Raw genomic sequence first — 12,423 nt, 5'->3', positions numbered from 1 at the left:
AGCACGGATTTATGTAACATATACACATACTGCTCATGATGTCATCATGATTCTGAGAAGCATTAAACCCAGCGTGTCATCAGGATGAATGATTGAGTGAACACAACACTAACAGGAAGTTCTGAGAATCCATGAACAATGAAAACTATGATAATGCTTCAATGCATCACTTTCTACGGTACGTCTGTCAGAGCAAAACATTCATATTTTCAGCTCATTGGAATGGATTTGTCGTGTTTGCACTAATGGGGGCTCAATATTTCAAATCTCCACCATGATGAAATGCACATGACAACTCGTAAAACTCATGATAGAAATGTTTCTTTTAAGACAAAAGTGTTGTGAGTCTAAACTAAAGTCACTGAACATTCTTATCTGGCTTTCTGTATACATTTCATCCAGAGGAGAGACAGAGATAGAGCTGAGGCCAGTAAAGAAATCTTTTCTGAATCTGTGTTTGGAACTTGGCTTGATAATGAAGTGGATAAAGGATGATGTGAGTGTCATACAATCCTTCACCACACACAAGGCCGATATTTGCATTTTAAACTCCTGCTGTTATTAGACAACATGCACTCATTAAGTAATGACAACTCAAATAGATTCATTTCACAATTCTATATGTTTTCAAACATTTTTATTTTGATTCAAGTAGCCTGATACATCACAGGTAACATTACAACTGATCTGATGATGAGAACTTCTTCTCAACATCATTAAATCTCCATTACAAACGTCTTCCATAACATTAACACGCTTTCAAACACACTGAGAAGATGCTGGGAACTGTAAATCCTCTGCTTAAATCTTTACAAAATTTAAATCCAACATTTCAGTTCATTTAACTTACAAAGCTTTACAAGAAGCTTGTATTTCTTAAAGAACAACTATAACAATGTCCTTCTAATGACATTTGATGCGGTGTGTAATGTTGCTGTGTGTGAATGTGAGCAGTCTGCCAAGTTGTAAAGCTGAAAGTGAACAAATAAGTTATTGTCTTGGGAAAAAGGAGTCGACTCTGAATCACGCGAACTGTCATTCTAATTTCAGTTCCGGGTCAGATTAAAGAGTACCTAGCATGAGATCATGAAAATGACATTTCATCCAGTCTGTTATGTTGCCTTGTTTGAAAGTAAGCTGTCTGCCAAGTTTTAAGTCAGAAGGTGAATAAACAACAAAGTTATTTGCTTGTAAAAATGGGAGTCGACTCTGAATCACACAAACGAGACGTTGAATAGTTCACCCGCGTATCTACGTCACTACATATAGTCCCTGCCTACATTTTGCTGAGACTGCTGCGAAAACTTATTTCTCCTCCCACAAACACTGTCGCTCGTTCGTGAAGCGTTTGTATCATGTCTAGAACCTGTGTTGTACGGTGTGAAACTAAGTCCGTCTTATTTCAACTACCAAAGGAAGAACGTCTGAGGTAAAAATGGTTACAATTCATTTTTGAAACGATACCAAAGGAGTATAACCCCAGGTTTGTACTGTGCGCTGGTCATTTCACAGAAGATTGGTTTAATAATCTTGGCGCGTTCAGTGCAGGATATGTGAAACGTCTATACTTGAAAGAGGGGCAATACCAACTCTATTTGGACCTGTTAACTCCACCGAATCCCAACCTGTAGGTGTGACTTGATTTTTGTCTTAACTTCAAGAAATATTTCGTACCTTATGTCTGTGTTTAGCTAATGCATATAACGCGAACACTAGCCTGTACCGTTATTTCTGGGGTGTTACAGTTTGTTTATCTTGCTATTAACTTTGCATTTTGACACATTTGCAACACGTGCACCTATATAGATATATTTGGGTGAAACTACAATAATTTTTCATAACGTAGACTTTCTGAAATGCTCTATGTACCATGACAACGCACAGTTAAGACGAAATAATAGTATTACTAGCGTATTAACAGTATTTTAAGAAAAATAATCTTTTATTTCATTGATGAGCAAAAGCACAACATGCATGTTGTCACACTGGGAGTTTTTATGACAAGAGTTGTCACTTGCCACTGTCAAACATCCTGCTCCAGTCGTGATGGAGTTTGTTGTGGATTAGCATCTTCTTCCTCGTCAGACTCGGGCTCAAATTGGTGCGGTAAAATCGCCGCCATCTCTAGCTTCACATATAATATACATAACATCCAAGCACATGTAAACCGTAATCCTGTAATGATGGTAGGCGTTCCATTTGCAACAAATGATGAACTCGTTTGACCAATCACATGACACGGGAAGGAGGGGCCTAGACGGATGAATCACAGAACAAATCATTGGAGAGTCAGTCAAGAAGTAAGGTACGAATAACTGCCTATTATAACGACATTATAGTGTTTTTACACATTTTATTTACATAAAGTTGTTGTTGGACACCCCATAAACCAAAGTAGGACCTTAAAAACCATATGCTACGTACTCTTTAACACACGTTCCATTTGCGACACTGCACGCGGCAGACCAATCACAGCAGACTAGACCATCTGACCAATCACATCAGACTAGGCTAGCGGAAAGGAGGGAATTAGACAGATGAATCGCCAAACTAATCATTTGAGAGTCAGAATAAGTAATGTAAGAATAACTGCCTATAACAATAATAGTTATAATAATAGAAATAAACGTGTTTTACACCTTGTGTGTACATAAACTTGTTGTTGACACTCCATAAACCAAATTAGTGATACCATGCAGCGCATTTCCACATGCTTCAAATGTGGAAATGTGCTGCGTGATATCACTGCGACTGATATCATTACGGCCTTGATTATTACGCCGGAATGGGAGTATAGTTCCTAATCCTAATCGGCCTAAAAAAACACAAAAAAAACGAAATTTTTCATTTTCTGTCGGTTTTACCACACGATATGACTACAGAAGAGTCCAGTTTTAAATAGGAAAAATATCGAAACTCTCATTTTTGAAAACGATGCTTTCATGCTACTGGTCTAATTGGATTCGATGATCTATGCTAAGCTATGCTAAAAGTGCTATCGCCAGACCTGGAGATTGGCGCAATGGATTCCAAAACGGTAACACTCGATTTATTAACTCTTGGGGAGTTGGAGTTTAAATGCTGTAAAAGTATGGTTCATGTTAATGAATGCATTAACTCACTGTCCAATCATAAAGTGATAAAATGACATAAAAAATGAATGATAAAAAATGACATTGTTAGATTAAAAAACTTAAGAGAATACAATACTGATACTAAACTACTCAAAATACCAAATCTAGATTTATTTGTTGAACATTCTTCTCAGTTTCTGCGATAAAATCTACAGCTTATTAAACTCGAGCTGGGACTCAAAATCTCCAACATTTTAGGATCGAGTTGAGGTTTTGTTTGTGAAGCCAATTTTTTCTTTCGTGCTCTTGGCAGTGAATAATTTAACTACAAGTCAACCTGTATTAAATGTCAGATATTTTCTTTTAGCTTAAGTGCCTTTGCTCGTGTGTTTTTATGAGTACTGGCATGTCTTAGGCCTCTTGTAACTTTTCTCCAAATGAATAAGATTATTTGTTTTGCTGTTCATTATTTTTCAGTTTTTTTATTTTTGCATTTAGTTTCGTTTTTTCCTGCTGTCCTCAAACCACTGAAAGAAATCTGTTGAGAGCGACTTGACAGTCCAGTGGAAAGTATTTGGATAGATGATGGGGAACAATCGTGCAGCTTCATGAGTCACGCGTGTGTTTTAAACTGTCCCGCCGGCTGTGATTTAATGTCATTGTGAATAAAGTCACATGGTCTTCTGGAATGTAGCACACATGAATTAAACCGTGTGCCCTTAAACAGCCGCTGAACATAAACCTGGTAAAAGTGTTTAGAAAAGTTGACCGTTCTGATAATCAAATCCTCTACTCAGATTGTGTATGACACCGGACTGTGAGTAACATTTGTCAGTCTAGACTCAAGCATGTCGACGTGTTATCTCTTGCACTTGGCAATGGTTTCATGAGCGTTTGTCACATTCAACAGGATGACACCAAATGTTCAGCCCGATACATCAGACACAACAGCGTTTCACTACAAGTCAACAAGATCAAGCAACAAATCCTCTGTGTGTGACCAGAAAATCTGCCAAACCTCACAATCACTTTAAAGCACTTGATCTGCAGGATTGGGATTTCAGATTTCCCAGCAGCACCAGCAGTCTTTACCACATTCACCTGACGACTCACATCTCAAATATACTGTTGAACATTGTATCAGTTCCAAACACCAACACCCATAGTGGATGTGTATGTTTGGAGAAGACGTGATGATTTAACAGCACAGAGACACAGAGTCACTGATCACAGTTGTTCTTTGTGTGGTAAAGGTGCAGTAACCAAGCTTTCCGGTGCATTGATTACCTGTTTCATTACAGCTTTTACTACTTGGTTTTCAAAACCATTATTATTTTGTGTCATCCACGGTTTAACTCCAGCAGTGATCATGTGATTTTTAAATCTAGTGAAATGATGTTCTTTGATTGTTTGTTTGTTTGAAGTGATGGTCATGATGGGCTCTGTTCAGTCTGAAGATCTTTAATATCTGTGTGTGTTTCTTCTCGACAGAATGAGATGAAACCTTGTCACGTGTCTCCTCGAAACTTTACAGAGATCTCACACGTGTTCAGATCTGACAGTCTGCTATTAAACTTTGAGATCATCGTATGAAGCCAAACATTTAACGGTGAACTGATCCAGAAATACGCCTTTAGGACACATCGCCAAAACAACTCTTCGTGTCTTTTTAACGTTAATAGAAAGTTCGAGGTGAAGAGCAAACACTCGGTCAGTTATTGAAAGTGCGTGACGCGAGGTGGTTCTTCGTCGCGTCGGGTCGCGTCGCGTCAAGCTTGCTGTGTTATGGGATAAACCCTTTACAAACTTCTGTTTTTCCTTTAGATATGTTACAGACCATCACACTTTTGACATAACAACGTGATAAAGACACAGAGCGACAGTTATAAACACACACTGTCCTGAATGAAGAGAATAAGAGACGAAACTCACCCGAGAAATGATGAGCGGTGTGCTGAAGTCCCGTCCACCCACCAGACGAAAACCCCACGGAGAAGAACCGCTGAGAGTCACTGTGTGAGACATACTCGAGTCCACGAGAGAAACTTCCACACTTACTGAAATAAAGCGGGCGACTGGCTGAATGAGAGAGAGAGAGAGAGAGAGAGAGAGAGAGAGGGGAGGTGGAGCTGAGATTAGTGAGCTCTGACTAGCGGGGGCGCGAACGAACACGCGCGTGCGCCTCCAACACAATCACTTTATACACAAGCTCACAACATCTTCCAATGTGTTTTAGCCTAAAAAAACACACACGCACAACACAACGAGACAAAATTCACACATTGTAACACCAATACTCAACAGTTTAAACAACAGATGACAACATCAGCATATTGCATTTTACAGAAATAATCGCTGTGCTTGACAATAAACTTGAATCTTGAAAAAAATCTATTTTGTTTGTGTGTGTGTGTGTGTGTGTTGAGTGAAATGAGCAGATCAAATCCTGTTCTTCAACAAACAGATCTGTGCATTTCAGCTCATTCAACATCATTTCCAAACTAAACCGTTTCTGTTAACTTCATCTTTCATGTGTTTAAATCCTCTGACATGTCATTGACTTCAAGCTCCACGTTACACCATATATTCAGTAAAGATAGATAGCGAACAAAAGCTTGTGTAGATAAGACTCAGACGAACAGTAAAGAGAGAAAACTGAAGCATTAAACAGAAGTTAATAAGTGCAAGATTAACCAGATGAACTCACATCATGCTGAATGTTTTCAGGTCTGTTTGAGACATGAACTATACCTGCATCAATCAAATAAATGTCGTTTGTGAACATGTTTCTATTGTCAGTATAACTTTCATTTCAATCATGTGAAATAACACATAATAAGAATAAGAATAATGATTCCACACCTGTAGACTTACAGTCATATCATTACTTCAACCTGACTTGTTAGAACTTGAATTCAAACCTCACCTTGTGTCCCATATTGTGCATGAAATCTAACACAAAAAACACTGTTGTGTGACCTTTCATACCCCGGCAACACCACCTCACCAAATAAATAACCGCGTGCATGTGATATAAATCAAATCAAATGAAATAAAGCTGATGATGAATGACATCACCAGTACACAGAGGTCATCTGTCCCGTTATAATTCGTGTGATCTTATTTTTTGTACATTTTGCAGCAGTGACGTTAGGGGTGGGGCTTCAGGTTAGCGTTCTTTCTAGTGATCATAAGTTTTTATATGATTCACAATGTCTGTGTTCATACGAATGAGCCACCTCGTCAATAGTTAAGAATTCTTGTGAGATCAGCTTGACTGACTGAACTGACTGAATATTCATCAGTGCGTTTACTTGAAAACATTTGGCAATCCCCAAATCACAAACTAAAATCTTAAGAGTTGACCTCAGTCACTGAATGACTGATGATATCCAGTAATACTCGTGTTGTCATGAGAACGAGGCCACACAGCAGAAGAGAAGTGAGTTTTGTTTACATACAGTAAGTGTGTTCGGGCTGTGTGAATATATTTATATATATCGTGAGAATGACAAACACTGTGGACTGAATGAAGGCTAAACTCCACTTCTTATTCTGTCAATGAGCTCTTTGTTCAACTCTCTGCTTTTGTTTGCTGGAGGAATGAACTGCTCGATCATGTATTGTGATGCTATTGCAACACGCTAATAAAGGAAAAGATGAAGGCCATAAAGGCAAAAGCACAAAAGGAAGTATAAGGCCATTGTGTGGCACATGTCAACAGTTGTGTTGTTTGGACAGGATTAGCTGGAGGCGTCTTTTGGTAGAGTTAAAGGAATCCGACACGCACGCTACCTCATGATATGTTTATACTAACGTAAGCCGTGAGAAGTGTCATCTGAACAAAACTATGGCACAGCACACATCTCTCATGTGTTGTGTTGTGTTCATGTGAGACAGCAGAACTCATCCTCACACGTCTCGACAACACAAATAATGTACTGCTGTAATCTCTCATTGTCTTGTTTGATATGTGAAATGTAAATCCCATAAAAATATAAGATGATATCATATGCTTCATGTTTATTCTAACTTTGTTCTCTCATGTTCCTTTTTGACTATGCACATTCAGAAAAGCACAATACAAATACAATTGAATGTAATCATTTTAAAGAAATGTCTGCAAATCAATCCGTATATTTAAGACACAAAGTTGACACGTTGGTTGTCAGGTTCATTTAGAAAGTGAGTCAGAAGTTAAAGGCTAAGAGCTGTTCTGAGTGCTCAGTTTAGACATGAGAGAAAGTCACAGGCCGTCATGTTAAAGTCTTACTCACACCAATCCAACAAACTAATGGACAAATGTGTCCTCATGCTTCCTCATTTGTGTGTCACTTGGGATCAGATCGTCTGCTCATGTAAATGTAATGTAAATGAGAAAGAAAACTAGAGCAGATTTTATGATGGAGTATCGGTGCCAAAATTGGCCACATTATATACTCACTAAGAAAGCTTAAGTTTAATGTGTGATGCTCGTGTGACCATGTTTGTGAAGTGTAACTGAATGTTGTGGTGATTTTCCTATATAATGACTTCCAGACACTTCACCTCCAGTCGCTCACTCATATGTTCCACAAATGGCCCGAGTTAAAGGTCGACATCATTTCAAACGCTAAACAATATTCTAAGTCACATGAAGTTTTGCTCGCTTATGGAGAATAACTTTTATATTTCAGACACAATCATTTCAATTGCTCACCAAAAATAAAATAATGTTTGTTCAAAGCCATACGAAGAGTTTCAGATCTTCTGTTCGACTTGTCTGTCATTCCAGGTCAGTTAGAAATCAAACATGTTACAGCAGAAATGCTTTGGTTTGGTCAGATTTGTGTTGGAATGAATGCATCAGAGACTCAGGCCTCAGCATTTCTGTCTGAACACAACTGATGACTTCAACACACGCTGGAAAACATTTTGTCTGTAATGAGGCAGCTTTCCGTCATGTCTCCCTCATATCTTAACAGTGTGTGTGAACGGCAGAATACAAAAGCTGAATTGATGCTACAAGAAAGTTCTTTAATGTCAGATGAATCTGGTCAGATAGAGATCAGATATGACGCTTCTTTATGTCAAATAAACTGTACCATGGAAAACTACTTTGAAACTGAGGCAAGTAGTTACACACATCAACATGTTTGAAACCATTCTTGCTCAAATGAGGAGGACACACATACATTTTCACAGGACGTAATGTCATTTAGATGAAATAAATATGTTTCAATTAAATAGATTTTTGCATCCATATTTGTGTGTTGTGTTTAAATGAGTTCAGGAGTGTGTGTTTGCTGTGGATCACTTCACATTACAGTTACGTCACACTACTTCAGTATTTTGTCACAAGAAAAACATGTCAAGTTTGAAGGATCATGAGTTACTACTCAACACTAAACCTATAACTTAAGGGATCTTTGAAACGCCTTAATCGTTACTCTTATGAATGACACACAACTCAAAACATTGTAATCTTTCCTTTAATGAACGTCATCACTGGTAATCTGGTGTGCCTTTAGCTTTTAAATGGCTTGTGTTGGTTAACTGTGATGGGATTGAAGGAAACGTAGAAACATTCATGTGAGTGTTTCTCTGTCATTGTGTCGGCGACCTTACGACTAACAAGCCATTCCCAAGAGTACCACAAACGTCTGGAAGCAGTTTTACATCTGGAAAAACTTTCCTCAATGAATGAAGAGAAGCTCGAATCAATTTAAGTTTATTTGCATTGCGCTCTTCACAGTTTACGCTGTTGCAAAGCTGCTTTACAGGAGACACAATGTAGAACAAACATAAAACACAGAAAAACCAAGAAATCTACAAGGGTTTAAAACACTTGATTGAGGGTTCAGGGCTGTGTCAGGTCATCTGCCGTCTCTGTGGCCTGGAGCTGCTGTAATCACTGCTTACCCCGAGTAGGAGAGCAAATGAAAGACATGATTAGTGTACAGTAGCTGCTGTTGATGATATTTTAGGCAGAGGATAATTATTACTTCATCTGTAGACATGGAAGGCAAAGTTAGGAGATGCAATCATGTGTAAGTTAGACTGAAGAGATGCGTCTTTAGTCAGATTTACATTTAGGGAGAGTCTTTCAGTCTGAACCCTGAAGAATGTCAGGAAGACTATTTCACAGTTCAGTGGATTTTGATATCCTAGGAAATACCAAAAGCCCGGAGTTTTGTGATCTTAAAGAGTGGGATGAATTGTAGCATGAAAGAAGATTTGTTAAATACTAGTGGTGGGCCCTTAACGCAGTGAGACTCTTATCGCGCGATAAAAAAAATGTCGCCGTTAATCTATTCTCAAAGTTGGGTTGGGAGCTGGGTCTATACTACGCAAGCTATGATGACTTTCACCTTGATATTTTAGCGCGGATGTATACCAGCTTAACTGCACTGTACGGGGCGAGAACGAGATTTTTCAACTCGCGTGATTCGCGTCATTCGCGGAAGCAGAAGCCGCCTCATCATCTCATAACCAGGGCTTCATTCGCGCCGCCTCATCATCTCATAACCAGGGCTTCATTCGCGTCATTCGCGCCGCCTCATCATCTCATAACCAGGGCTTCATTCGCGCCGCCTCATCATCTCATAACCAGGGCTTCATTCGCGTCATTCGCGCCGCCTCATCATCTCATAACCAGGGCTTCATTCGCGCCGCCTCATCATCTCATAACCAGGGCTTCATTCGCGTCATTCGCGCCGCCTCATCATCTCATAACCAGGGCTTCATTCGCGCCGCCTCATCATCTCATAATCAGGGCTTCATTCGCGTCCTTAGCGCCGCCTCATCATCTCATAACCAGGGCTTCATTCGCGTCCTTAGCGCCGCCTCATCATCTCATAATCAGGGCTTCATTCGCGTCCTTAGCGCCGCCTCATCATCTCATAATCAGGGCTTCATTCGCGTCCTTAGCGCCGCCTCATCATCTCATAACCAGGGCTTCATTCGCGTCCTTAGCGCCGCCTCATCATCTCATAATCAGGGCTTCATTCGCGTCCTTAGCGCCGCCTCATCATCTCATAATCAGGGCTTCATTCGCGTCCTTAGCGCCGCCTCATCATCTCATAATCAGGGCTTCATTCGCGTCCTTAGCGCCGCCTCATCATCTCATAATCAGGGCTTCATTCGCGTCCTTAGCGCCGCCTCATCATCTCATGACCAGGGCTTCATTCGCGCGATTCGCGCAGCAAGTATGTCTATTGGCTCTTTTCATTAACATATAAATCACTCGCGCTTGACACGCCATTCGCGTTTGGTGTGAACACAACATAACGTTACTGTGAAATTACCGCATCAAACGTGACGTGCTAACATGGATGCAGCTATGAAGCCGCCGGGTTTGATTCAGGGAATATTAATTTTTAAGAAGCTTCCCAATGGAAACATCGACAAGACTAAGGTTGTTTGCACCTTGTGCAATGCGGAATTGGTTTAAAAAAAAACTTTCTCTCAACAGGTAGTGGTCTAGCTTTAGTTGAAACCAGTAACTTTGTATTGAGATCTAATGTATTATGGCTCCTGTATGACATATCGCTTGTTGCTCCCTCACTCTTTGTAAGTCGCTTTGGATAAAAGCGTCTGCTAAATGACTAAATGTAAATGTACTGTAGGAGCTCTTCCAGTCTCAAGTACCACCTAAACGCAAATCATCCCTTAGCTAATGCGGAAGTAAACACAAGTTCATTTTATTGAACATAATTTAATTTTCATCACCAATTATCATAGTTGAACAGCTTTCTCAAGCAGTTTGTGATGCATTTTGGAAACAGGAGATGAGCCCCTGGTCTAATGCGCCACCTGGCTTGAGAAACCCGTTCTCAAAGACTTACTTTTAGTCATTATTTGGGTAGCACACATATTCTGAATGCCTTCGGCAGAATTCAAATGAGCCATTTTAATCTAGATTAATCTTGGAATTAATCTAGATTAAAAAAAATAATCTATGCCCACCACTATTAAATACGCAGGAACTAAACTGTTTAAGGCTTTATGAGTTAGAAGCAATATACTGTGGTCAATATGGAATTGAATTGGTGACCCGTGTCAAGGTGATCAAACTTGCGTGATCTGATAAGAACTCAAGCCGCTGCGTAACTTTAGTTTGTTTGAATAATGTGAGAGTTGAGCAGGTAAACATCACTCTCTCAGCTCAAGAGGCGCTCCAGCGACAGACACAAGACAGAGGTCCACTCGGAATGGGTTCAGGTAGGACAAGAACCTAACAGTGCTTTACACAAATCTCATCTATAGATGCATGAACTAGCTTTTCTGTATCTGAGATCAGTGTTGGGTAAATTATTCTGAAAAGTAATTAATTACTAGTCACTCATTACATATTCAATAGTGTAATTAGATTACTGTCCAAATTACTTTCTCCAAAAAGTATTTAGTTACTCATTACTTATTACTTTCTATAACCTACATCAATCTTAGTTAAGTGATTCAAGGATAGACATGAAACGGCTTATTTAATTCATTCAAATAAATAATATTATTAACCAAAGTATTACAAATGTGAGAATTATACATTAAAGCACAGATTTCAAAGTAAGACTTTGAATTGTGATGTCAATTACACTATTGCACACGCATTTATTTCACGAAGTATTTAGTTTAATTACATCAAAAGTAACTGTAATTAAATTACAGAAAACATACGAGTAATGCCTTACTTTACTTTTTCAAGGGAAAAGTAACTAAATTACAGTAACTAATTACTTAGTAACTAGTTACACCCAACACTGTCGGAGATAGACAATATGTTCCACAGTTTGTGTTTAAGGTGACCCATTAATACAGCCAAGGTCCAGTAAATGACGGCTCACTTCACCCCGACCCTCCATTTTGAAGCACTAAGGTGGCTGATGCAGACCTTGGATGTCGTTAGGTTTTGGCTTCTTTGCTGAAGGAGAAAACCTAGTTATGAAGCACGCTCTGTAGAGCAGTTTGTCTGTTTAGGGCTACTGAAGAAACAACGTGGTGAATTGTGTGTACAGCTGTGGTATGGCGCATGCAATGCGTTCTCCCGCAAGACTCTCCAATGCATAGTGAGAGCAGATGAGAAGATCATTGGTGTCTCTCTCCCCTCCTCCAGAACATTTATGGAACCCGTCTCACCTGTAAAGCCCTCTGCATTGCAGCTGAACCCACCCGACACACAGCTTTTTCAGCCTGCTGCCATCAGGGAGGACACTGCGGAGTCTCCAGGCCAGGACCAGCGGACTAAAGAAGAGCTTCATCCACCAGGCAGTCAGGAAGCTAATCTTTAGTTTGAAAACAGCTGGTAAATAAAAAAAGTGTTTGTGTTACTAATAATTCGGAGGACGAGGTGTATAGATAAAGATTCACAGCT

The 12,423-nt window shown here is 39.6% G+C and overlaps 1 protein-coding gene across 1 annotated transcript in view; it reads right to left on the bottom strand.

Annotated features, from left to right (window-relative positions):
* Window positions 1-12,221, bottom strand: part of pdlim4 (PDZ and LIM domain 4) — a 37,154-nt gene extending 24,933 nt beyond the window's left edge. Inside the window, exons 1-2 of the mRNA XM_056731832.1 lie at window positions 12,189-12,221; window positions 5,007-5,153 (exon numbers count right to left, since the gene is read on the bottom strand). Of these exons, the coding sequence (XP_056587810.1) occupies window positions 5,007-5,153; window positions 12,189-12,206 (165 nt within the window). The 5' untranslated portion in view covers window positions 12,207-12,221. The remainder of the gene's footprint in view (window positions 1-5,006; window positions 5,154-12,188) is intronic.
* Between the last annotated feature and the right edge of the window lie 202 nt (window positions 12,222-12,423).

The sequence above is a fragment of the Triplophysa dalaica genome, chromosome 19 (genome assembly GCF_015846415.1).
Source record: "Triplophysa dalaica isolate WHDGS20190420 chromosome 19, ASM1584641v1, whole genome shotgun sequence".
Classification (NCBI taxonomy): Eukaryota; Metazoa; Chordata; class Actinopteri; order Cypriniformes; family Nemacheilidae; genus Triplophysa; species Triplophysa dalaica.
Note: the sequence above shows the minus strand (reverse complement) of the source record. Positions and strands in the feature narration are given on the sequence as shown.